Here is a 27,657-nt window from a genome sequence, read left to right as displayed (position 1 = left end):
TAACTCAGACGGCCACATGGAAAAGGAGCGAAAGGCCACCTGCTTGTTGCATGGCTAGGAATCTCATTACCTCACCTTTGACTGCAAGACCTTTGCAGAAAAAGAAGCAGAGTGAGTTAACGTTGCATGCTGCAACACAAGCAAGTGGATGCTTCAGAGGATACTTTATCTGTAAATCTGTACATTCTGAATTGGATGCTGCTGTCCTCTTGAGCTTGGCATAATGCTTTATTCACCACATGCTTTGCCATGCTTGATCTCTAAAAGGGGGTGAGATGTACAGTAATGTTCATTCCATTGTTCCTCTGGACTCATGGGAGTACATTGTCAATGAAACCACAGTTAACTAATGTGTTAACTCTATTTCCCCTCCTTTAGTCTGTCTTCACCGTGAGGTGTGTATTGCTATTCTCTCTCTTTTATCGTAAATCTCTGCTGTTACGGCTCTGGGAATATCTTTTCACACGTCATCTAACTGGGCAGGAAGTTTCATGGTTACAATATTGACACAGTCACTTGTATGCTCTGATAATAGCATTTGTAAGGCCTTTCTGCTGCTCAAAGCCCGTGTGGATTGTCTTTTTCCCAGACATTATGACAGTGTGTAATAACCTGTTGCATATGGACTAACTTTTTAGTCTTGTTTTAGGGGGGAAAAATTGGATTGCAAATTCAACTTTCTGCACTATAAATGGTATAAACAAAATTTAGAAAAGGAAACTTTATGCTTGTTTTATCAGCCCAATTATAATTGTGTAATGCTGACTTGTTTGCAGGTTTTGATAGAAACAGAAAACCCGATTCAATCAACAGTTGTTAGAAAGTATTCATGGAAATTGTGTAGACAGATGCTTTTTGTCGTTCAGGAATATCATAGACTGGAGACAGATTGCTATAGAAGGTGTTTTACTGGGCTGGTGAATTTGAAGTATTATTATGATTATTATTTTTTATGATTATGAAAACCAAACCCACGTGGTGCATACCATCATTTTCATCATTTACCATCACAAGCTCATACTGTTTCAGAAAAGTTGCGTCATAGTCTTTTGTTTGCATGGTTTGAAAAGTATTCTCAGGTTTTGCATTCTTGTTAATTTGCACAATTGCAATAACTGTTATATGAGTGTTGCAGTTTATACATATTATTTGTGTCTACATAATTTGTTGTGTGCTCAAAAATCAAACACGGATTGTTTTAAATGTTTTGAGAAGACTGCATGTTCTCAGAAGTTATATTGCAATTTGATACTATTCATTCATGCCTCGAGGGAGAAAATGGATCCTTTTATGTATATAAATAGGTCATGTCCCCAGTTCCAGGATCCAAACTTGGCAGTGCTCTGATTGGTTTTTAAGACTGGGATAATAGGTATTTAAAAGGCTGCATGAGATAGACTGCATAATTCTTGATTCCCATGAAGGTAAGCAGCATTAAATAGTTATTTTCATGTGGCATGTGAAATGTAATTTGTAGATTTTGAAAGAAATTAATACAAGTTTAGTGGATAATGCTATTTCTGTATGTTGCATGTTTCTGTATGTTTCTGCATGTTAAAAAGAAGAAAAAAAAATTTTTTTCACTGACATTTGTTTCCAGATAATCATGGGAGTGAAACTTTTACCGGTTTGTTTTGTGATATTTCTGTTTTGGGGTAAGGCTCTTTATCTTTTGGATTGTTATTTTATGAAATTTTACATTGTTAATATAAAAATAGATGTCATGTAAACTCGTTTCTTGATAAAAATTAATGAAAATTAATCATTTTTAATTATTATTATTATTTTACAAGTTAAATTAGAAAGATTTGATGCACTGGCATTTAATGCCAATGTCTTTTCTACAGTAGATTTTTTTGTAGCATCAGTTCTCTCAGTCTTTCTCTCTTGACCTCTTAAAGATGGCGCCCAGGCTCGATCTGCAGGACAAGAGTTTGCCACTGTGTTCATGCAAAACTATGTATCCCCTTTTGACCTGCCACTATTTCAGCTTTATATCACCTCTCTGAATTCTACTTGCCTGGTGAAAGTCAGCGTGCCCAGTCTCGGTTTTACCCAGGAGGTGCAACTGACTGCAGGTCAGGGCTTCACTGTGACCCTCCCCAAAACAATTGAGCTGTCTGGCACCAGGAGGTCCCGCAAAACTGTTTTCATTCAGGCATCTAATGACCTAACGGTTTCCTCACTAAACTCAAAACAATTCACGGCAGATACATCCCTGGTCTACCCCATGAGCGAATGGGGTACTGAATATTTTGTGTTCACTCCCCCCAACTCCCCTCCATCCATGCTGAAGGAGTTTGTGCTTGTCAACGGTAAAGAGCGGAACACGGTGGAAGTGTTTCTTAAAGCGGCGGTCCGGTTTGAAGGACGCTTATATGGGGTCGGCAGTAAACTAGTTGTGGTGATGGATCCTTTCGAAAATGCACAAATTCAAAGCCAAGGAGATCTCACGGGAACCCGCATATCTTCACAAGTTCCCGTCGCCGTGTACTCGGGCCACATGTGCATGTGGCGCTTTTCTAAGTGCAATCACGTTTATGAGCAACTCCTGCCGGTCCAAAGCTGGGGAACTCACTTCCTGGTGGCACCGTTTAGCATCCAGAGCCAGTTCGACAGCATCTATATCCAAGCATCACAGTCAACTAATATAACCGTTCAATTTGGCCGTACTACATTAACTGGCGTTCTTCAGCGTGGGCGCATTGTAGAGTACAAAATCCAGTTTCCAAATGGCCTTAACGTCATTGCTGACAATGGAATCCAGGTGTTTTTTCTGTTTAATGGTGTGCGAACATTCCGTGGTGTCATATATGACCCGTTTCTTATGAATCTTCTGCCCAACAACCGTTTTTGTTCCTCGTACGCACTTGACGGGATAGCTGGTTTTGACAACCGAGCCCTTCTGATTGTTCCTACCAATGAACAAGCAGGGATTCATTTTGATAGCTTGCCTTTACCTGGAAACCTTCAGTGGAGGGTCATTAAAAACAGCGAGTACTCCTGGACTGAGCTGGTTTACCAACCTGGGGCAGGTGGGCACAAATTAACCCATTCAAATGCTTCTTATGGGGTCTATAGTGTGGGACTGCAGCAAATGAATGGTTACGGAGCCCCAGCTGCATGCATTGATCCAGGTATGTCACAATTATGCATATTATTCCTTCTGTTTAAAAAACATTTGTGGTGTTATAGCCAGTTTTAGCAAATAAAATCTCTTGTATAATCCAATAATGCATTTTATAGTAGAATGTAATGTCCAGGTTTGAGTTAAAACCATAGTAATGATTAACTCTGTTTATGTTTATGCTGCTTAAACATCATGCATCTCTTCTCCATTTATAGTAGATTTGCCAGCACCTTGCTCTTTCTTCAACATCATCTGTAGTGAGGATGAGGAGTGCCAGATGAAGGGTTCCTTCCCCACCTGTGTGAAGAAACCATTTGGAATCTGTTGGGCAATGGGCGACCCTCACTACTGCACATTCGACCAGCGTTACTTTGACTTCATGGGCACTTGCACTTATGTTGTCACCAGGAACTGCCACAAAAATAACAGTCTTCCTGCTTTTGAGGTCCTGGCTAAAAATGAAAACCGTGGCGACATTAGTGTCTCCTATGTAGCACGAGTAACTGTGAATATTGGGGATATCACCATCAGCGTTGGAAGTTCTGAGCCCGGGAAAGTCAGGGTAAACCTTTTTTTTTTTTCTAAAAGGAAAAAGTAATAGTGATTGCATGGATTTAGTTCATTTTAGTCCTAAACATTATAGAAACCTCATTCAAAACTTGCTGCAATACTGAAAACATTACCTCATGTGAGAATACTTATACATTATAATATGAAAGATAATAGCTTTATATTAAGCCATTTGATATAAAACATTATCAGTATTTTTTGTCTTATTTTTAGTAAAAATATCTAAACATTTTTTTAACGATCAATTTACACAAGATTAAAAAATGCATAACAGATCAAGAGATATTTTCAGAAACTATATCTTAAAGTTAATTTCTTACCCATTAGAAATAGCATAGATCAACATAGATCACAAAAAGTGAGGTTTATGCTTAAAACAAGAAAAAGAAATGTATTATTATAAAACATATAACAATGTTAATATAAAGTATTATTATTTAAACTTTCAAATAAACCTAATTAATGTATATAATATTAATTATTAGAAAAGCATGAAATGGACTTTGCAATCATCATTCCTTCTTTATGTTGATGTATATCCAAGTAAAGCGGCTTTTCAAATGAGAATTTGAAAAAAATTATAAAAAATTAGGGTTGTATTGATTGGATTGTTGTTTGCACACTCATAAGCACTGCAATATTCAATTTTAAAAAATAATTTTAATGTTTTTATTTTTATTTCATGGTGAAAAAAAAACACAAAACATATTTTGAGAGAATTTTTTAATCTATAGTTTTTTTTTTTTTTTTTACTAAATCAAGACAAAAATATTGAGTAAGAAGCTATTTTTCCATTTAATATGCATTATTATGTTTTGATTTTTGCAGATTGACCAGAGTGTGTGGAGCCTTCCTGTGGTTCTTGATGATGTTGGGGTGTCCATATTCCAGTCCGGCAGCTTCATCACCATCCTGTTTTCTTTTGGGCTGAGTGTGCAGTATGACTGGGACCACTATCTCATGGTCTCCCTGCCCACTGCCTTCACGGACAAAGTCTGTGGGCTCTGTGGCAACTTCAATGGTGATCCTAATGATGATTTCACTATGCCTTCGAACACCCAGGCTCCCAGTGCGACAACGTTTGGACAGAGTTGGAAAGTTCACAACTTAACATTGGATGAGGGCTGTAGAGATGACAATGGGGGCCCTGGATGTGATGCTCAAGCACTTCGACAGTGGCTGGGTGAAAAGTACTGTGGACTCTTAATGATGGCACCATTCAGTCAGTGTCATTCTGTTACTGACCCAAGTATTTACATCCAGAACTGCATGTATGATGTCTGTATGACAGATGGCCACAGAAACTACTTATGTAAGGTTTTAGAGGTCTATGCAAGTGTATGTCAACGTGTTGGGATACAGCTAACCAACTGGAGAGAAGCAGCCAATTGTTGTGAGTAATAGTTTTATAAGCATTTGCAAAGCATACTTGGCTTGATATTGTACCTAATGTCTTTGTATCTGTCTTCAGCTTACAGATGCCCAGAGAACAGCCATTATGAGTTTTGTGGTAGTGCTTGCCCTTTGACCTGCATGGGCCTCGGGTCTCCTGTGAACTGCACTGTACCCTGTGTCGAAACATGCGCTTGTGATCCTGGTTTTTTTCTGAGTGGATCCAAATGTGTACCTTCAGCCCAATGTGGTTGTTCCTACAATGGACACTACATTCCCGCTGGTGAGACTTTCTGGGCGGATGATGCTTGTCAGCGGCTTTGTCGTTGCTCCACGGAGGGTGGACATCTAGAATGCCAGGGTGGAGGCTGTGGGACAAGACAGCACTGCCAGGTGGAGAATGGCATTAGGAACTGTTATCCCGTCTCTCAAAGCACCTGTATGGCACTGGGCGACCCCCACTACTACACCTTTGATGGGAATTATTTTGACTTCCAGGTACTGATTTATTGACAAGAAAACTGTAAAAAAAAAATTGTTTGTACATATTTTATGCAGTATGTATCAATCAAAAATGGAGGGAAAAGCAGAAAATATGAAAAATCATTAGGGTTTTCCCCCATTTCTCACAGATGAGATAATAAATAATGTAGGAAATAGACTCTTTTTATGGTTTCCATAGTGTAGGTTTAAATATCTTTTCTTCAACATATTTTTTTCCTCCCACATGTAACCACAAACATGATTTTCAGCTATTTTTTCTGCCTCTAAATATTTCCTGCATAATCAACGTGTCCTGGAAAGACAAAATAACAAACTAAGCATGTAGGGGTTGCAACGATTGTTTATATATGTATATATATATATATATGGTTGTAAATATTTTACAAACAATTTAGAAGTGTTTCACTACTTTTATTTTTTAATTTTTTTGTCTAACAACAAAAATTAAAATTGGGATTGTTTTTTTGTCAGAGCAGTAAAAAATGATTGGTTTTGTTAATTAAAGCTATTAAAAATTGTTTATAAATTGAAGCTAAAATAAAATATAAATACTAGGTCAAAAAATAGAATAAAAAAACTTAAATGAGAAATGTTGCCTTGGCAACTAACTGAAATAAAATAAAATAAGTTGAAGTACTAAGAGTTCTAAAAAAAAAAAAAAAAAACTGAAAATATAATTTTAAAATTAATATGAAAAAGATGTAAAAGATAGTAGTATATGTTCAAAATATTAATGCATAATATACTATACTAAAATAATACTGGTAGGATTTTTTTTATTATTATTATTATAAAAAAAAAAAACACCTTTCCCGTCAGAGCTTCTGTAGTATAGGCATAAAAGTCTTTTGTCAAGAATTCCATGTTTTTGGTTAAGTAGCTTTTGTGGAGAATAATGGCATTATTACTTATATTCTCCCTTCAGGGTAACTGTGTGTATCAGTTGGCTGGAGTTTGCATCTCATATCCTGGACTGGTGCCCTTTGATGTGCTGGTGCAAAATGAGTTTCGGGGAAGCAGAGTGGTGACGTTCACTAAATTACTACAGATCAGAGTGTACAATCTCACCATTGTTATCGATAGAGAATACAGCGGTTCTGTTACCGTAAGTTGCATGCTTTAAACCTTTGGCAAACAGTTTTATCTTTCCATATAGCTTGGTGATGTTACAGTAAGTCATTCAATGAGAAATTTAAGCAAAGTTGGCTTTCTTTTTCAGGTCAATGGTGAGCTGTTGAACCTTCCTCTCCATCTTATTGAAGGTCAGGTTTCTGTTTTCAGAAGTGGCTGGTCTGCTGTCGTTCAAACCTCTTTTGGTCTCAAAGTCACGTTTGATTGGAACAGCTTTGCCACCGTCACCGTCCCAAGCACCTACATGGGTGCCATCTGTGGCCTCTGTGGGAACTACAATGGAAATCCAGAAGATGATCTGACTGTCAGAGGAACAGCGTTACCTGCTTCAGGACCGATGGAGTTCGGTGCCAGCTGGAGTGTAGCCGAGATCCCAGACTGTGTCCATGGCTGCACAGAGAGTTGTCAGGATTGCGACCCGACCAGAAGGAGTGTCTATGAGACGTCTGATTTCTGTGGTCTGCTGCATGACCCACAGGGGCCTTTCAAGGACTGTCAAACTGTGCTAGACCCTGCTTGTTTTTTTGAGGATTGTGTTTATGATGTCTGTTTATATAACGGAAGGAGAGATCTACTATGCCAGGCCCTAACAGCATATGTAACTGCCTGTCAGGCAATGGGAAGGACCATCAGCCCCTGGAGAACTGCTGAATTCTGTGGTGAGAGAACCCCGGGGCAATTGTATCTAGAGATTTTTGAGAAACTGTATACATGGTAATATTGTGTTCATACACAAGAGTTTTTGTAGGTATAGTGATAGACTTTCTAGCAAAGACACTGCAGTCCCAGTTCCATTCATGTCAACAAAGGCCTTGCAAAATGTAAAACAGAGCACAAAAACAAAGATGCTAAGGATAGAAGGGTGTGTTAGTACATTCCTCATAAGGCTATTGAGTTCAAAATCAAACCTGACATGTAATCTAGCCTGGGTGTTTTCAAACTTTTTGATGCCACAGGCTCCCAAATAAGAGGATCTCCTTGCAAGTCTCCTCTTTCCGAAAATATAAAGGCAGCTATATTTTTTTTCCTATATGAAGTCCCATTTATACTGGGAAAATGTGTACATTATTTCATTATTTTTTAATGTACATGGTTTTATTGTTAATATTTTCTTTTACACTTTTACATATTTGTTAGTTTTTTTAGACTATTTTCATAATTTTTGACAGTGAAAATATACTACTTTTAATTCATGTGCTACTTTGGACAGTGAGAGTATACGACTGTTTTGAGATTGTAAAGTGATTAGGTAATTTGTTTGAGATTAGATTTGGTTTTATAGTTAATGAGATCATAATTCCTCAGTAGACTTTGGACTAGATTTATTGAAACTAAGCTGCAAAAACTGGAGCAGCAACATTTATTTCATTTCAGTATGTAATAAAAGTTTCTTTTTATATAAATAGAGAGTGAGAGAGAGAGTTAATGTCATGTTTTTTCAAATTGCAAAACAATAATTAGTAATATATATTTTTGTTTAATTCTAGTAATATATATTTTTTCTATTCTAGTTGTGTTTTTTTTTGTTTTTTTTTACTTTGTTCCTTTTTCTTTTTTTTTTCTTTGAACTTTTCAGCATCACCTTCTGGACCTTTGGGTTGGGGGGGGGGGAGTGGATCCCTGAATGTCAATTTTGAAAACCCTGATCCAGCCCATCAATAAGAACAAGAATTCACAGTTATAGTGGCATTTCTGCTGGTTATTATTTAACTAGTTAAATTTATGTATATTTCGAACCAGAGCTTAACCCATCACATGTCTTTGTTTTTTCAGGTGTTCAGTGTCCCGTCCACAGCCACTATGAGCTCTGTGGCTCTGGTTGTGAAGTCACCTGTCATAGTTTGGCTCCTCCCGCTGGCTGCCGTAGTGGCTGTATGGAGGGCTGTGTGTGTGACGAGGGCTACATCAGGAGTGGGGACCGCTGCGTCCCCTTCTCTCAGTGTGGGTGTCTTTATGGCAACCGCTACTACTTGCTTTACCAAAAGTTCTATCCTGGCAATAACTGTGAGGAGGTGTGCATGTGTTTACCAGATGGCCAGGTATGATGACAGTGAAAATATACTACTGTTCAGAGATTTGTTCAGACATTTTTAGGGGCCAAGCACCTATTGTATCCATTCGTTTTCTTATTATTATTATTCCTCCTTCTTCTTCTTCTTCCACTCTGGAAGTCTATGGCAGCCCATAGACCTGCTTGCGGGAAAGTTATGAGATTTGGCACACAGATAGAGGACAGTCTCAATATTAACCATAGCAAATTTGGAGTCTCTATCTCAAACTCTCTAGCGCCACCAATAGGCCAAATTTGCACTCATATTTCTGCTAATAACTTTTGAACCGTAACCAAAATTATTTTTTCCTCCGATTCCTTAGCTCATGCCAAGTCGAATGCATAAATTTCTACAGGTCAAGATTTTTTGCAATTTTGAATTATGCAAAAAGAAATCTATTTTTTCAAACATTTTTTTTCCAGCACTGCACCACCTACTGGTCAAAAGATATTTAAAAAAAAAATGGGCATTTCTGCTTATAACTTCTGACCAGTTTGGCCAAAAATCAAGATCAAGATTGGTCAAGATTGATCTTGTTAGATTCGGAACGGCATACCAAATCAAATGATAACTAATTTTCCTATGTCAGCCTTTTTGGGCATCAGCCATTTTGAGTTTTGTAGTAAAATGCTGCTTCAACAAATGTCTTTAACAGGGGTCTCCAGCCCTACTTCTGGAAAGCTGTTCAGCTTCAACCCTAATTAAACACACCTGAATCCTGAAGCTACTCAAGGCCTTCAGGGCTACTTAATTACAGACAGGTGTGTTGAAGCAGGGTTGGAATGTAAGGGTGTGTTCACACGTGTAGTTCGGTTCGTTTGGTTCATTTGGTCCAGACCAAAAAGGAAAATGATAAATTTGGTCCTGGTCCAACGTTCACCTTGGCATTTTTGACAGCGAACCTAAAGGCATAGTGATACGTTCACAACCTGATTGGTCGGCTTGAATGATGTATATATCGTGACGGAACTCACCGAACACCCCAAACAAACGGTGCATTAGACTTAAAGCGGTGTATAATATCAACGCATCCATTAACCGATCGGTCTGCTCAGCGCTGCTTTAAGTCGAACACACCTAATGCCGTCTGCTGGGCTAAGCACGCTCATTCTTGCGTGTGTATATGTAGTTTAATTTTCACCACCTGCAAACTCACAAGGAGCTCATAAAAGGCACTTTACCTCATCGTTGCTTCACGTTTGCCCTCTGCTCATTTTGTTTTGGTTACACCGTGTCATCAAATCATGTCGCATAGTGTCGCATTTTGTCATTACTTCCTGTTTTTGGTTCGTTTAGAAGTATTTGGTCTGTGTTGCATTCATATATCATTCGAACCGCACCAGAGTTCGTTTAGAAGCGGACCGAGACCCATCTTTTTAGCGGTCTCGGTCCGCTTGTTTGATGCGCACCAGGGTTCGGATGGCAGTGTTCACACTTACTCAAACGAACCGCACTAACAGAGCAATCGCACCAGGGTTCGTTTTAATTGAACCAAACATGACAAGTGTGAACGCACCCATAACGGTCTCGGTCCGCTTGTTTGGTGCGCACCAGGGTTCGGATGGCAGCGTTCACACTTACTCAAACGAACCGCACTAACAGAGCAATCGCACCAGGGTTCGTTTTAATTGAACCAAACATGACAAGTATGAACACACCCTTAGCGGTCTCGGTCCGCTTGTTTGGTGTGCACCAGGGTTCGGATGGCAGCATTCACACTTACTCAAACGAACCACACTTACAGAGCAATCGCACCAGGGTTCGTTTTAATCGAACCAAACATGACAAGTGTGAACACACCCTAAGTCTGCAGGAAGGTAGCTCTCCAGGAGCAGGGGTGGAGAACCTTTACTGAGTATTTAAAGACAGCTCCTTAGCTCTTTACATCTGTTGTGCTTGGCCCCTTAGTTGCTGCTTGTAGCTATATTTTAGTGGTTGGTTTGGATGTTTTTATGGTTATATCTTAAGGACAGGGTTTACAATAAATAAATGACATTATGTGAAATAAATCACATAATGAGAAACGACTTTTTTCATTGATCTTATGAAAATATTGGTGTGTCTAAAATCACATGTCTGAATAGGTACTATATTTGAATTTGAACCTACCTGCATCAGTTGCGTTGCTTCATTGTAATTCATATATCCTCTCCCATGGCCTCATGGGATAGTAAAGTGTCCATCGAATGCACACTTCAGAATCGCAGCAGTAGTAGGTTACAATACTATGAATTCAGACATATTATTCTTTTGGCATACTGTTTTTTTGCATACTATATAGTATGGAAGTATTCAATTTTAGACGCAGCATATGAGTTCAGTCTTCTGCCCCGATTAAGGGTTTGGAAATAAGATTTATTGAACCTAAGTTGCAAATAATCAGAGCAACTTGGAGCAGAACATTCAGTACATGGGTTTTCTTCAATAACTTTTCTATTCTATTAGTAGAAAAATAGTTAAATTTTTGTAATAAAATGGCCAACTCATTTGTCTTGCTAAGGCTATTTTCATAGCTAGCATTTTTGTATATTCTAAATAGTAAATTAAATTATATTTTTGTATTTTTTATACATTATTATAGTTAAACATATACATAAGTTATACATTCTTTTGATATGATAAATGATATTCAGACTTTATTTAAATCCTTGTTTTGATTAGCATAGGTTGATTAGCATAGGTTTAAAGTATAAAACAATAAATTTTATTTTTTCCACCAGTCATTAATAAGATATTTGATGTGGCACTATTTTTGACAGCTTTTCTTTTCATTTCTTGTTAGTTGTTGAGCTATGTGACATGAGTTGAACTTGCTGTATTTGTATTTCAAATCATTTTTTTTAAACTCATGTTACAAATCTTTCCCCATACAAAAACATTAATACAATGCTTTTCTTTCCACAGGTGGTCTGTAATAGGTCATCGTGTGGCCCCTATGAGAGTTGCGAGTTGGTGGACGGCGTTCACAGATGCCAGCCAATCAGACAGGCGGCCTTTTGTGAAGCTTCTGGAGACCCACACTATGTGTCCTTTGATGGGCTGCGCTTTGATTTCCAGGGAACCTGTACCTACATTCTCTCCCAATCCTGTGGCCTGGAACGGACCAACCTGACCCATTTCTCCATCCAGGTGGAGAATGAGAGATGGTGGCCCAATAGATATCATAAAGTCTCTGTTACCCAGCAAGTGGCCTTAACTGTCTACGGCAGCACGATCATCTTAAGACAAAATGAGCCCCAGATCTTGGTAAGTGGAGGTTTGTCTGCTTTTGTTCTGCTCAATTAAGCTCCCATAATGTGATTTTGAGTCCCTTTAACATGTTAAACTGATGTTGAAATACTCTAAATGTGGTAGGACTCTAATATGACACCATTCCCACAGGTCAATGGGGTTTTGACTAACCTCCCATATAGTTCAAGCAGTTTAAATGGCTTCTTGGTCCAGGCCTATAAGGACGGTATTTACTACATCATCAAGACCGGCTTTGGTCTCTATGTGACCTATGACCTGTCTTACTACGTCACTGTTACCATTCCTGACAGCTACCGCAACAAGACCTGTGGACTCTGCGGCAACTTTGACGGCATCCCTTCAAATGACTTCCGTCTCCCAAATGGCAATATTACACGGGACGTAAATGTATTCGGGAGAGCCTGGAAAGTCGATGTCCCTGGAGCCGTGTGTGAGGACGGATGTGAAGGTGACACATGTCTGGACTGTGATCCTCGACTGAAAGCCATCTTTGAGAAGCCTCCCTACTGCGGAGTTCTGGTTGATCCCAACGGGCCGTTTGCCGCCTGTCACGCTGTGCTGAACCCCTCAGTTTATCTCAACGACTGTGTCTTTGATACCTGTGCATCCGATGGCAGCATCGGGGTGATTTGCGATAGTGTGGCGAGATATGCTTTTAGTTGTCTTAGAGCCGGAGTTGTTATCCAAAGATGGAGGACAGACAATTTCTGCCGTAAGTTTGTTCTTGTAGAGAACTTTTTTTATGATTCCTGATCATAATTCCTTAATCAAATAGGACAGCAAAACAAAGCGATTATTATGTCTCATAACACAAAAACAAACTTTTTTTTAAACCAAAATATATTTGAAACTTATTGTAATTGTCATAAACAGCATAGCTGGAAGAAATATACTACTGTTCAAAAGTTTGTGGTCAGCCAGATTAGTTTTTAATAAATTAATAATAGCAATGACGCATTGAATTGATCAAAAGTGAGAGTAAAGTGTTCTCGTCCAATCATTTTAATTTTTGTCTTCACCATTGTGTTCCAGCAATGTTATGTCCAGCTCACAGTCTCTATGAACCGTGCACAGACGTCTGCTCTGCTGCCTGCCCTGGTCTGACTACGATAATCCAGTGTCCTAAAACCTGCACAGAGGGCTGCGCTTGTGACGACGGTTATCTGTTTGATGGCCAGCACTGCACTGAACACCAGCAGTGTGGGTGCTATCAGCAGGGACGCACGTATAAGGTGAAGCGATGGCTTTATGATCATTGTGTCTAGCATTCTTTCTTTCCTTGTGCTGTTTGTGACCGAGTTTGTGTTTTCAGGCTGGGGAGGTGGTTTACCTGGACCAGTGTCTGCAGAAGTGTCGATGTGATCCAGTGAATAGACTTACATGTGAAAGAGCAAACTGTCCTAACGGCACACAGTGTTTCCTTAGAGCGGGAATGTGGGGCTGCTTTTACCCAGGTTAAGATGTACAAAAAACTGGAATAATGCAACAAATTAAACAACATCTGTAATCTGTTCTTAAATGGCATTTTTTGTGTTTCTTCTCGCTGCTTCTGTCTACAGATACATGTCAAGACCTCCACTGTCGAGAGAAAGAGTCATGCCGCTTTGAAGGTGGCAATGCTGTGTGTGTGCCCCAGTACAACAGCACATGCTGGGCGTGGGGTGATCCGCACTACCACACCTTTGATGGCCATGAGTATGACTTCCAAGGCACCTGTAAATACGTCTTGTCTAAGACCTGTGGGAATCTGAGTGGACTGGTGCCCTTCTCTGTAACCCAGAGCAATGAAAACCGTGGAAACCCCGATGTGTCTTATGTGCGAGAGGTGGAAGTTACTGTATATGGAAGCACTTTTACCATGGTGAACCACCATACAGGACAGATCATGGTAATGAGTTACTGCACATGTTTTTACCAAAATCTTAAAGATACATACTCACTCAGGGTTATCTGAACTGTCACAGTATGATTTTCAATTTATTGTGTGCTATGAACAGACCAACTCAGCCTGATTATGTCTTTACAACAGTGCCTTTTTACATATAAACATGAAACGTCAACCTCAATTATTAATTTCATGAATGTAGTCATAAAAGGAAATAAGCTTTTATTATAGTGTAATATTTTATTGATACTTTTATTTTAGATTTTTAGATTTATGTATACTTTTATATAATTTAGATTTTATATAAACTTTAAATATTTGATCTATATATATATATATATATATATATATATATATTAGTTAATTAAAAACATCCAATAATATTTTTGTGCAGATTTTAAAAGTTATTTGGAATATTTTAAAAGCAAGAATATTTCTGTTTCACTCCATTGTAATATTTGTTTAAATATTACAATATTTTTCCCACAATAATAAGAGTATCGGGAGTCATTAATATGAAATTAGACCTTCAAATAAAGTGTCATCAATTTCTTTACATTCAATCTAAAACTATCATTCTGTTTTTCCTCTGTCAGGTGGATGGTTTGTGGTTTTATCTTCCTCTTAATCATCATGATGGCCGTGTGAGGGTGAGACAGAGTGCCAATGCTGCTCTGTTGGAGACCAACTTTGGTCTGCGTGTCTCTTTCATCTGGGGCTGGAGGGTTAAAAGGAAATAAGCTTTTATTATAGTGTAATATTTTATTGATACTTTTATTTTAGATTTTTAGATTTATGTATACTTTTATATAATTTAGATTTTATATAAACTTTAAATATTTGATCTATATGTATATATATATATATATATATCCCAGTAGTTACTATGGAGTTGTGTGTGGCCTGTGTGGAAATTTCAACGGTAATGGTGAAGATGAGCAAAGAGACCCTTCTGGAAACCTTCTGCCAAGTCTGTACCAGTGGGCAAAGAGCTGGAGAGCAGAAGACAGTGTCACATCTGCGTGTCACGATGGCTGTGAGACCGACTGCCCTGTTTGCTCTCGTGACCTACATGCCCTCTATGAAACAGACACTTTCTGTGGTGTCCTGACATCAACAGGCCAGAGTGTCTTTAGTGCATGTCATGCTAAAGTGATCCCACAGGCATTCCAGCAAAGCTGTGTGTATGATCTGTGCTTCAATAACGGAGACAGAAGACTTCTCTGTCAGGCTCTGGAGACTTATGTCGATCTGTGTCGTCAAGAGGGTGTCATTATTACAGATTGGAGAGGAAGATTCAATTGCTGTAAGTTTGCTGAACACTCATAGTGCACATGTTTGTATGCTTAACTTAAACCATGAACCTGTTCTTGTTCTTCAACAGCTATGAGCTGCCCACCCAACAGTCATTATGAGGCCTGTGCGTCTCCGTGTCCAGCGACGTGTCCGTACCCAAATCAGCAGCCAAATTGCACTGATACCTGTATGGAAGCCTGTGTGTGTGACAGCGGATTTGTCCTCAGCGCTGGCACTTGTGTGCCCACCAATCAATGTGGCTGCTTCTATGAAGGCGCTTACTACCAACAAGGCCAAACTTTCTGGGCTGATGAGCAGTGTCATCGGCTTTGCGAGTGTGACCGTAACTTAAGTGCTGTGGTGTGTCGTGAATCTTCCTGTGCTGTCGGTGAGAGCTGCTCGATTGTTAATGGAAGTCGCAGATGTCGGCCAGTGAGTCGCGCCGCCATATGCATGGGCTCAGTAGACCCACATTACCGCACATTCGACGGATTCCATTTTGACTTCCAGGGCACGTGTGTGTATCAGTTGGCAGCCCTGTGCATTCATAAAGCGAGTCTTGTACCTTTTAACGTGACAGTTAAGAATGATCATCGTTGGAGCAGCGCAGTGAGCTTCACTAACACTGTCAATGTGACTGTGAATGGATTCACCATCACATTGACCAGAGAACATCCGTATCAATTACTGGTGAGTGCAGTCACATAATATACACTAGCAGGGTTGAGAACCATTCAGGATAAGTTCTATTTGAAAAGAATATGTATCTATATAAAAGGCTTAATGATGTTTGGTTCCATTAATCATTCACACACTGGCATAGAGTATTTTAACAGGGAATAGAATGAATCTGGGTTTTTTTTGTAACACTGTTCATTCTTTTATTTGTTGCACTAATGAATATGCATTACAAAACAGACTAGTGTAGTTCAAATCCCCAAACAAATGACTCTGAGTTAGTTCTTTTAGTGAATCAAATCCATCCTGAATGACCAGTATAGTCCGATTCCCAAAGAAATGACTGAGTTGGTTCTATTTAGTAAATATTAAAGGCCAAATATTGGATTGCACTAATGTGGACAGTTATTAAAACATCTGTGTAAACAACAGTTATTTAAAGTGGTCATATGACGCAATTTCAAGTTTTCCTTTCTCTTTGGAGTGTTCCAAGCTGTTCGTGCATAGATAAGATCCCTAAAGTTGCAAAGACTAACTACAGTATGTGTTTTTTTAACCTTAAACCGCATAAACGCATTGCATTACACCAAATACACAAAATATTGTTCTTTTTAGCAACGTCATATGACGCCTTTAATTCACTTTTTTTTCACTGAATTTTGTTTATTTATACAATAAAATTGCATTTTTTTCCTATGGTTTTTTTTTTTTTTTTCAAAAATACTAAAAGATTTCTAATCAGAATTGGAACTGGAATTCTTATTTTTTTTATGTTTCCCAGGCCTACACACTATTTAAACTGTTTCAATTAAATGAGCACTTCTGTAATAGTAAACAAATGCGTTTTAATTTCTCTTTAGTTTGATGGCCAGCTAGCAGAACTTCCCTTTTGGATTCAAGATGTGTTTGTAGTTGTCCGCAGCGGTAACATTGCTGTTGTGAAGACAAACTTTGGTCTCCAGGTGACCTTTGACTGGTCCAATGTGGTGAGCGTCACTTTGCCTAACAATTACAGTGGTGCAGTCTGTGGACTCTGTGGAAACTTCAACGGTGTTGCTCAGGATGACCTTGCAATGCACAATGGTATGATGGCACCCAATGCCAGTAGTCTGGGACAGAGCTGGCAGGTTGCTGCAACACCTGGCTGCTCCTCCGCTGGTTGTGTTGGCGCTGGATGCTCAACCTGCACTGCGACCCAGAGGGAGAACGCCCAGCGCTACTGTGAGATCATCACAAACCGGACAGGGCCTTTCAGAGAATGTCATGCGCAGATTGATCCCAGATCTTACCTAGAGGATTGCATATTCGACACCTGCCACTTCCAAGGACATCAGGTTGTGTTGTGTGACGCAGTGGCAGCCTATGCATCTGCTTGTCAGAGTCAAAATGTCACGGTTCACCCGTGGAGAAATGCCACATTCTGCCGTAAGTAACTAACTGATTTTTTTGTTTGTTTGTTTGTTTTGTTAGTTTTTTATGAAAATGATGCTGAATATGTGTGCTTGATGAAAATAAAATGAACAATGAAACCGTTTCAATAACTGAGCCCAAATCAGTGTTACTCTTGTGGACAAAATTACTGCCAAACATGTTAATTAACATTTTTTTATGTTGTCGAATAACAAAAAATTTTATTTCAATAGCACAGGCTTTGGGTTTTTGTTAAATGTTAAATTAATAAAATCTTTGAATATTTGGTTTAATATTGCATTTATTTAACTAAAATTTTATTTTCTAAAATGACATGCTAATTTATTAAATTTAGTCAAGGTATATTCATTATTTTACTCAACGTAAAACGTTTTTTCAAAAGCAGTGCTGATTTATCATTACTTATGTACTATAACAGTATTTAGAAATACTTGAATAAGATTTTATTTTTATTTTTTCAGTTTTCATTTTAGTATTTATGTGCTTTTGTCAGTTTTATTCATGTTTTATTTCTATGTACTGTAGCTTAAATTTTTTTTTATTTCAGTATTTTTATTTGTATTTCAGTTTTAGTTTTAGTAAGTAGTTTTTCCTTTTTTTCGGTTTCTGTTTTTTTTTCTGTTTTATTTCTATTAATTTTTTTATTTCAAATACCGAAAGAAAAAAATGTTTTAGTTAACATTTATGCATTTGGCAGACACTTATCCAAAGCGACTTCAAGGTACACATTTGATCAATTCCTGTTTTTTCCTGGGAATCGAACCCATGATCTTGGCATTGCTAGGGCCATGCTCTAATGTTAACAATAACAACACTGTTCAAAGGACAAAAACTGAATGAAATAAAAATGAATACTGTCTCTGATCTATCACAGCTCCATCCTGCCCACCCAACAGCCACTACAACCCCTGTGCTCCAGGCTGTACCGAGACCTGCATTAATCTCTCTGTGCACAACTGCAGCAGACACTGTGCTGAGGCCTGCCAGTGTGATCGGGGTTACATCTTGAGCGGCCAAACCTGTGTGCCACAAGCAGAATGTGGCTGCTTCTATCGGGGACGCTATTATAACAAACACCAGATGTTTTACACCCATGAGCAATGCTTAGAGCGCTGCGTGTGTGGGCGAAATGGAACGGTTTCCTGCCAGAAATCAAGTTGTGCTCCAGGAGAAGCTTGCAGGGTGGTGGATGGAGTATTGGGATGCCACCCTGTCAGTTATGGAAGATGTGTGGTGACTGGTGACCCTCACTATTTTTCTTTTGATGGCAGAATTTTTGACTTTCAAGGCACATGTGTTTATACACTCGCTAAGGTATGTGATCGGGCTGAAAGACAGCTGGTGAATTTTTCTGTGGACACACAGAATGAGCAGATTGGAAACAGAAGAGTTTCTGGCATCAAGAACTTGACTGTGACTGTTTACAACCTGACAATTAGCATCAGACGAGGTGAACGCTGGAGAGTCATCGTAAGTCTTCATCTAGTCTGGCCTCAAAGATTTTTTTTTTTTTAATGTAATGTTTAAACCGTTTTTTCAACATTGACAATAGAAGAAATCTTTCTTAAATAGTGTACAAAAAAGGAAAAAATGTACATTTTAAAATACATTCAAATAGATTTTTTTTTTTAAATGGTAAAAACTTTTCAACATTGATAATATATAATAATATAAAAAAAATTCTTGAGCAGCAAATAAGCCTATTAGAAAAAAAAGGAAAAAAATACGTTTTAAAATATATTCGAATAGAAAAATTATTGTAAACTAAAAAGTCAAAATTACATTATAATATTACAATATTACTGTTAACACTTTATTTTAAAGACCAATACTCACTATTAACTAGTTGCTTATTCGCATGCATATTACTATTATTATAACATTACATATTGGCTGTTTATTAGTATGCGCTTTATAAGTACTAATGCCTTATTCTGCATGACCATATTTTAGATCCCTTAATCTGACTCCAACCTAAACTTAACAACTACCTTACTAACTATTGATAAGAAGCAAATTAGGAGTTTGTTCAGGGAAAACTCTTAGTTAATAGTGAATATGTATTCCATATTCTAAAGTGTTACCGTTTTTGCTGTATTTTTGATCAGTTAAATGCAATAAATGCAGCTTTGGTGAGCATAAAAGAAAATACAGACATAAAAAAACATTGTAAAAAAAATAATAATAATTACTGACCCCAAACTTTTGAATGGTAGTTGTTACATATTATAAAAGAATGTGTATATGTAAAAATTAAGATAAAGTATTCAAAGATGATTAACATATAACCAATATGAAAGAATTGAAAAAAAGGAAAGTAAAAATAAAGTTAAGTGTAAAGAATGTTCTGTATGTTATGCTGGTTCCACTTTTTTTCCAATTTTAATGAAAGAAAAATTATGCTGAAATCATATTTGCTGTTGGTTCTCTTTCACAGGTGAACAATGAATTTGTCACCCTCCCTTCATCTTTTGGCCATCAAGTCACCATTAACCAGGTTGGTCAAAGTGTCCAAGTGCAAACCGATTTTGGCTTGAGAGTTCTGTATGACGCCAGTTACCACGCAGAAGTCCATGTACCCTCAAACTATCAAGGCCACATGTGTGGACTGTGTGGAAACTACAACGGCAACCCAGCAGATGACTTCTTGTTGCCCAGTGGCACACAAAGCACCAGTGTCAATGCATTCGGACAGGCGTGGGCATTGCCAGCAACTGGTGTTCAGTGTGGAGGTGCAAGTTCCCCGCAGCAGTGCGATCAGACCAAAGCTGAGAGTTACCGCAAAGATGATGCCTGTGGCCTTATGGCAGCTGTCACTGGTCCCTTCAGTGCCTGTCATGATCGAGTGAATCCTGAGCAACATGTGATTAACTGTGTATTTGACATGTGTGTTATGGATGGAGACAGAGCGATGCTGTGTGAAAATCTTCAGGCTTATGCCATTATTTGCCAACAAGCCGGGATACAAATCATGCCATGGAGAAATAGTTCATTCTGTCGTAAGTTTGTAAATCTGTTCTTCTGTTTCTCATTGCGTTTAAGTTATGTATTATAATCATTTTGCTTCATATATACACCGGCGGCCAAAAGTTTGGAATAATTTAGATTTTTAAATTATTTTTTTCTGTTGTGGTCACCAAGGCTGCATTTATTTCAGCAAAAATGTAATATTGTGAAATATTATTACAATTTCAAATAACTTTTATATTTTAATATATTTTGAAATGTAATTTATTCCTGCAATGCAAAGCTACATTTTCAGCATCATTACTCAGTGTCACATGATCCTTCAGAAATCATACTAATATGCAGAATTGATGCTTAAGAAACTTGTATTATTGTTAATGTTAAAAACCGTTTTTCGACAACATTTTTGTGGAAACCGTGATACATTTTTTTTTTTTTAGGATTCTTTGATTTAAGAGGAAGTTCATTAAACAGCATATATATGAAATAGAATTTATGTAACATTATAAATGTCTTTATTGACACTTTTGATTAATTGTATACATCCTTGCTGAATAAAAGTATTAATTTTTATCGTACTTGTTTCTTGAGCATCAAAACAGCATATTAGAATGATTTCTGAAGGATCATGTTACACTGAAGTGATGGCTGCTGAAAATTCAGCTTTACATCACAGAGGCAAATTAAATTTAAAATACAAAAATATAAAATGTTTACAATACATAAAATATAATAAAAATAGAAAAGTTATTTTAAAGTGTGATAATATTTTACTGCTTTTAGTGTTTTTTTATTTATTTAAATAAATGCAGACTTGGTGAGCATGAGATTATCCAAAATACAAAAAAAGACCCCAATCTTTTGAATGCTAGTGTATATACTATATAACTTTTTTTTTAAATGATGACAATTACCTGATGCATGTTATTTTATATTTTATATTTTTGCATTTTATTTTTTTTAAGTGGTGGACTGTCCAGCTAACAGTCACTATGCACAGTGCTCTAATAACTGTGCCAACACCTGTGCCAGCCTCAGTGGCTCCGTTAACAACTGCCCAGATATTTGCATGGAAGGCTGTCAGTGTGATGAAGGTTGGCTCTCAGATGGTGACGCGTGTGTGCCTGTGGGAGACTGTGGATGTGTCCATAATGGCAAATACCTAAAGGTGAGATTTAATGCTTCTCATACATCAAGTGATTGTTACTGTGTCTGATAAGAGCTTCTCATATACTTTTCAGAGCTGCTTATCCTCAGATTTTTCCTAAAATTATCATTTCAGCCATTAGAAACTTCTACAGTTTGCAGTGCAAGAGTGCAATTTTTTCTCTACTCTTTCCACTTAGGTTGGCGAAGTCTTAGTGACTGACACCTGCAACATGAAGTGTGTGTGTCGTGCCACTGGGCTGCTTGAGTGTGTGAGCCAAACCTGTGCCAGAGGAGAGATCTGTGAAGTTCGGGATGGTCAACGAGATTGTTACACTGATCAAGGCCACTGTGTATTTGATGCCAATGACCAGTTGCAGTCCTTTGATGGTGTGAAGGGGATGGTGGAGCGGCCGGGAGCCTTTCAAATGGCTTTCTTATGTGATCAAGAGTCTCCTGACTGGTTCCGTGTGGTGTTAGATGTACATGCATGTGCTAGGAATGATTCCGGTAATGTGACAATGGTCCACGTCTTCTTCCAGGACATGATCATTACGGTCAACAATCAGTGGCACAGCTGGGTCAGTGGAAAAAAATATTTTAAGATTCTATAGTATTTCTTCTCTACATCAACAACAGTGTTAAAATATTTGATTTGACACAAAAACTGTTGAAAACATATTTCTCTCATTCTCTCAACAGGTGAATGGAAAGAAGATCTCATATCCCTTTATGCCTAAAGAGGGGGTGTCAGTCTCATACGCAAATGAGGCTGTGGTCATTGAGAAGGTTTCTACCATGAGACTGACTTACTCTGGCACTGGAGAGGTTGTGTTATCCATAAGCACAGTCCTGACAGACCAGGTTTGTGGTGCCTGCGGCAACTTTAATGGAGTTACTGCAGATGATATGACGACTTCTGATGGGAGAAACTCCACTATGAAGTCTCTAGTTGCATCATCCTGGCACGCTGAAGACTTCTTTACATGGTAATTACTTGATGTATTATTGTTGTTTGCTTATGACATCTGTGCTAGTTTAGACACCTTAAAGCCATTACACAGGATAACTAATGCCTTCATCATATGGACATTGCAAAATAAATCACATTGATCGCATTCCATTAAATATTAACCTATTTTTTCGCATATGCTTTTATTACAGTGATGTGTAACAAAACTGGGAGGAAGATTTTGCTACTACAGGTGATTTTCATCTAATAGAGGAATTGTAAAATGTATTTAATTGCACATTGGGGCTTAGAATGACGCTTTGGTGTAAAATTTAAGATTTCTGCATACATAGCATGTTTTTAGTCTGATCTTATTACTGCACTTTTATGATTTGTGATTAAGCACATTAAAATACACATCTGAAATCTACCTCCAAAATGTGTCATCTTTTTTCTATCTTGATTATGACTATGTACACAAAGCCCCAGTAGATGGCAGCAAATAGCAATTCCTTACTTGAGCATCCAGGTTTTCAAAACGCCATCCTACTTGCAACCTTTCAGCCTATTAAGTAGTCCTGCTGGATGAAAGTCACATAACTTATTTAATATTCATGAGCAAATGTTTGGTCAATTTAGGAGTTAACTCTTTTAAACCATTTTAAGTTTGCCAGCACTGCAAGAGTGAGTATCACGGCTTATGTTTCTTTGTAAGTGTAATGTGATTTCTGTGCACTCTGTATTATTATTATTATTTATTTATTTTTTTTATGAATTGATTTTATATTTTAGGGTGATTACAGTTAGACTTTATTTACATCAGATATTAAAATATACTATAGATATTATTTAAAATTAAGACACAAAAATGTCACATGTATGTTATGATTTACTTTTTGTTTTATATACGAGCAATATCACAGGAGTAGCAGTGCGATATGGCTGTATATCAGCATGGCTGTGATTCAGTCATAGGTCAGTGATTCTCAAAGTTTCCTGGGAACCCCCAACCACTGCACATTTTGTATGTCTCCCTCATAGGCCACACCCAGTTCAAGTCTTGCAGACTACTAAATCAGGGAGACATACAAATTATGCAACCAAAAAATTGGTTGGGGGTCCCCAGGACAGATTTAAGAACCACTGCCTTATTACCACAGCATGCTGATATACAGCTATATCGCACAGCTACGAGTGTGATATTGCGTTTATACAACAGTTTGATGGCACAAGTGTAAATAAAAAAGAGACAACAACGGAGTGTCTTTAAAACCCTGTTTTGTGAGGAACAGTCTTGTTCAAGTCTCAAGTTTGACAGTTTAACAGCTGAGCCCAAGTCTCCATTACTAATTCGAAAATGTCACTTTAGAATAGTAACTAAGGAACGTTGAGCTGCTTCATTGAAAGCTTATTGTATTACTGTATTAAAAGCTCACTGTATTATGTAAGGTATTATGAGAGAGAGATGGACCGAGCAAGTGTGGTTACGGGCATCTGATACAGCATTCATTTTTCAGCTCAACCTCACATTAATAAAACATTACTTTGAATGTCCACTGAGGAAAGCGATATCTTTGGCGTTTCATCTGTTAAGGGTGATTTCTGATGACAGTGCTGCTCACTGCATTTGTTTGCTAAATCTTACAAGGTGTTGTTGAAAGTAGAAATCTTTCAATATAAAATCTCTTTCAATATAAAAGTATTTACTGCTGAACAACGGCAGAACAATGTAACTAATCACCATCACAAAGACACATAGCCTTTTTCAATACTAAATACTATTATTAAATACTACTATTTATATAAAATATTATTTAAATAATAATAACATTTAATAAACAACAAGAGCCATCATAAAAGTTGCTAAGCTATTCAGGCAAAAGTACAAAGGCAGCCTGATATACAGCATTAAAGTTATATAAAATATAACATTATGAAACTTTGCCCTCAGCCAAAACTATTTGCTCTGGACCAAATAATAGATTAATGAGACCAAAGACTGCCTGTTAGATTTACCTAAAACAAATTATAGCTCATATTTAACCACATCAGACTTCAGAGCCAGGGGCAGATTCCAGAAGAACTGGCCGAGGAAAGGCTGCTCTCGTCAGGTTCATAAGTGCTAAACGGCCGCTGACACCCTGAAGCTCAAATCTCTGAAAATGTTGAAGCACAAATTTTCAAATAGACATTATCTTTATTAACAAAATGCATATCTAAAGTCTAAACAACTATACATTCTCACCTAAAAAACCTAAAACAAACTACATTCTGTGACAAAAACTTTTTTTTTTTATATAGTGTATTTGGGCATCTGCCATGACATTTGCTGTGAGAAATACTGCAAGCAGAGTGATACAAACAGTAAAACGGTTGGAGTTCTGTTATCACTAGAATATTGCATGGCTGGAAAAGGCTCTCAGCCTATCAGATTTGAGGAACAAAAAGAACGTGTGTGTGTGTGTGTATGTGTGTGTGTGTGTGTGTCTGTGTGTGTGTACTGCATTCCCAATAAAGATAAAAAATAAAGTTCATTTCAAGATCCTTCATAAATTATATCCTATATATATATAGTGTGATGTGTATTTGTCTTTGTTTTTCCTGTAGAGGTTATATCTGTTATGTCTTTTATGTAATTTTTTATTGTTTGATGGATAATAATAATATAAAAAAGGTTAGAGATCGCAAACCCGGACCAATCAGCTGTGAGCAAAGTGACGTACACGCAATAAAGCCACTCCCCTAGAATTTCTTGCTTCAAATTAGCAGTTTGCAATGAAATAATTTTAGAGGCAAAATTGCCCCAACTTTTGCTGTTAATTATTTATTATATTTACATTAGACCTATATGAATTATAATTATGTATAATTCATATAATATATCTGCATAATTATTATGTGAGTTCATATTAAACTTTGCATTTAAATTAATTTAAATATATACATATTTATTATAAGTATTAATATATAAAGTTTTAAAATGACTAAACTTGTTTTCTTTTGAGCTTTTTGTGAAACTATATAAATGATTAACTTATTTGATTCGTTTGCATAGCCAGATATTTTCTTTCCACTGCCTTCTCAAACTTTCGCAGTACCAGTGTACATTCCTGTCTTGTAAATGCATTTAAATTCATTATATTTTTAATAATGACATCTCCTAATGTTTAGCAGAGGGGGGGTTGAAGTGTGAACTGTTTTAGTGGAGTCCCGGGTCATGCTCCCTCATATTTATTTATTTGTTTGCTTATATGTTTATTTTTGTAAAATTATCTTTTGTGCTATCATTTAACATTAAGTTCAACAAAATGTACCACAATTAAGTCTACAATAACATGTGATCAATTCATCTGGTAAAGGTGGTCATGAGTAGTTAAAAAAATGTTTATATATGTTAGTGCTGGTGCAAGATTATGTTTTCTCCTCTTTTCATCACAAACTCTGGAGGAAACTATGAATTTACAGAGAACGTTTATATTGACTGTTGTGAGCCCGCTGAACCTGGGGCCTGTACCATGAAGCCGGATTAGCTAGCTAGCCAGGTAAATTTCAGTTTAGTTTGCACCAGTCCTGGGTTTTAGGTACCATGAAAGTGGCTTGGCTTTTAGTGGCGTTCATTACCATAGTAACTTACACTGCACAGCTAACCTGCTCCAGGGCAGGTTATGTTCTGGGTAAGAGATCTCAAACTGAAATTGGACCAATCAGATGTGAGCATATTGACACATGTCTGACACAAAAAAAAAATAAAAAATCACTCCCCCAGTTTCTCTTCCTACAAATTAAAGGTCACTATAAAGTACTTAAAATTACAACAAAATTATCTGGCTTTAATGATAATTGCAATTTACACATGATTTATATAATTATAATATGAATATATTATTATTAATCCATTACACACAAGCACTTTTAGTTTAACAATTATTATAATGTATTTATTTTAAATGAAAATGTATGTATATATATACAGATCATAAGTAATATAAATAAGCGGTAGAATCAATAGATAAAGCTTCAAAAATGGCTACATGTGACCTTACATGTTCAAGTCTCTATTGCTATATATTATCAACTAGTAAACTAACTTCAGAAGTTTCATTTGTGACTGCACTAATAGAGCCAGAAAATGTATTTTATTTGACCTATTTCATGGACAAGTACTTCAATGTAAATGCATTTAAATTCCTTATATTCTTCAATCTCTTATCCTTTAACAAAAGAGTTTTGAATCTCACTGGCTCTCTCGCGTGAAGTGAATCACACTTGCTTTGTGTTGCAAGGTGTCGGGGGTCGTCATGTGACACAGCAGCCACAACAGCACTTATGTTTTATTTATTTTTTCCTGTTTATTTGAAACATTCCCAAACGCATTAACTATATTATGAAATATTTTGATTCTCACCATTATAGATTATGTTGATCTATAGTGGGCGATGGTCAAAGTAACCTAATAATGTAATCTATTAACTACGCATAAAAACCTGTCTGTTTACTTAAAGCTGCAGTCTGTAAGTTTTGCCTCTTTGGCGCCATCTCTGTTTGAAAACCTGCAATTGCAGCTGTCCGCGGAATTATCTTCCTTCCGTGGGTTGTGCACCTGCGCGGCTCCAGCACGGATGAATCTAATGTTTTGTTTAAAATACAAATCTTGTGTAATCCCAGGCTATCTATAATCAGAAGCACATTTAAAACTGCAATATAATTGAATTTCATTCACATGTGTTTCATAAACACATAATGCTTTCTGGATTACAGTCCGCCATCAAAATTATACATTTAATTATTCTAGCTGATGTGAGAAAAGGCTATAAACGATCCGCCACCTGCAGGATCCGCACATGCGATAGCCTACTAGCCGGGACAACTTCTTTATGTTTAAAGACGTGACGTAATGACGCAGCACCATGCTCGAATTTCCCGCAAAAACCTAACCGTACCACTCAAATTAGAAAACATTATCATAAGTTAACCATTGTGAATCGGCTAAAGTAAGGCAATAGTTTTGAACACTGGTTGGTTATGTACTTGCTCAAATATTGATTTCGTATCATTTTTAACCAAAAGAAGTTACGGACTGCAGCTTTAATTAACAGATATGGGTGTCATGCCATAACATTTTTAATACGACTGACTTTATATTTAATGTGAATTTAACATTAAAAGTTAATGTGAATAAAAACATTCTAAGTTAGGCTACTAATCATAATTTAATTGTACAGAAAGAGAGTAAAGAACATTTACATTATCAAAGAACATTTTCACTGACAGT

At 37.2% G+C, this 27,657-nt stretch overlaps 1 protein-coding gene across 1 annotated transcript; it reads left to right on the top strand.

The window, feature by feature from the left end:
* Positions 1-1,606: 1,606 nt before the first annotated feature.
* On the top strand, positions 1,607-22,809 carry LOC107694807 (IgGFc-binding protein-like). The gene is made up of 23 exons (XM_016494493.1): positions 1,607-1,655; positions 1,902-3,137; positions 3,346-3,692; positions 4,529-5,093; positions 5,172-5,590; positions 6,522-6,701; positions 6,816-7,386; positions 8,501-8,766; positions 11,683-12,024; positions 12,160-12,742; positions 13,063-13,262; positions 13,343-13,484; positions 13,590-13,918; positions 14,512-14,642; positions 14,776-15,221; positions 15,300-15,901; positions 16,750-17,314; positions 18,195-18,790; positions 19,758-20,319; positions 21,253-21,455; positions 21,634-22,014; positions 22,136-22,422; positions 22,598-22,809. Exons 1-23 carry the CDS (start codon positions 1,607-1,609, stop codon positions 22,605-22,607), a joined length of 9,012 nt encoding a protein of 3,003 aa, XP_016349979.1. The 3' UTR covers positions 22,608-22,809.
* The last annotated feature ends 4,848 nt before the right edge of the window (positions 22,810-27,657 follow it).

This window comes from Sinocyclocheilus anshuiensis, unplaced genomic scaffold, assembly GCF_001515605.1.
Source record: "Sinocyclocheilus anshuiensis isolate Anshui unplaced genomic scaffold, SAMN03320099.WGS_v1.1 scaffold2688, whole genome shotgun sequence".
NCBI classification, from domain to species: Eukaryota; Metazoa; Chordata; class Actinopteri; order Cypriniformes; family Cyprinidae; genus Sinocyclocheilus; species Sinocyclocheilus anshuiensis.
Note: the sequence above shows the minus strand (reverse complement) of the source record. Positions and strands in the feature narration are given on the sequence as shown.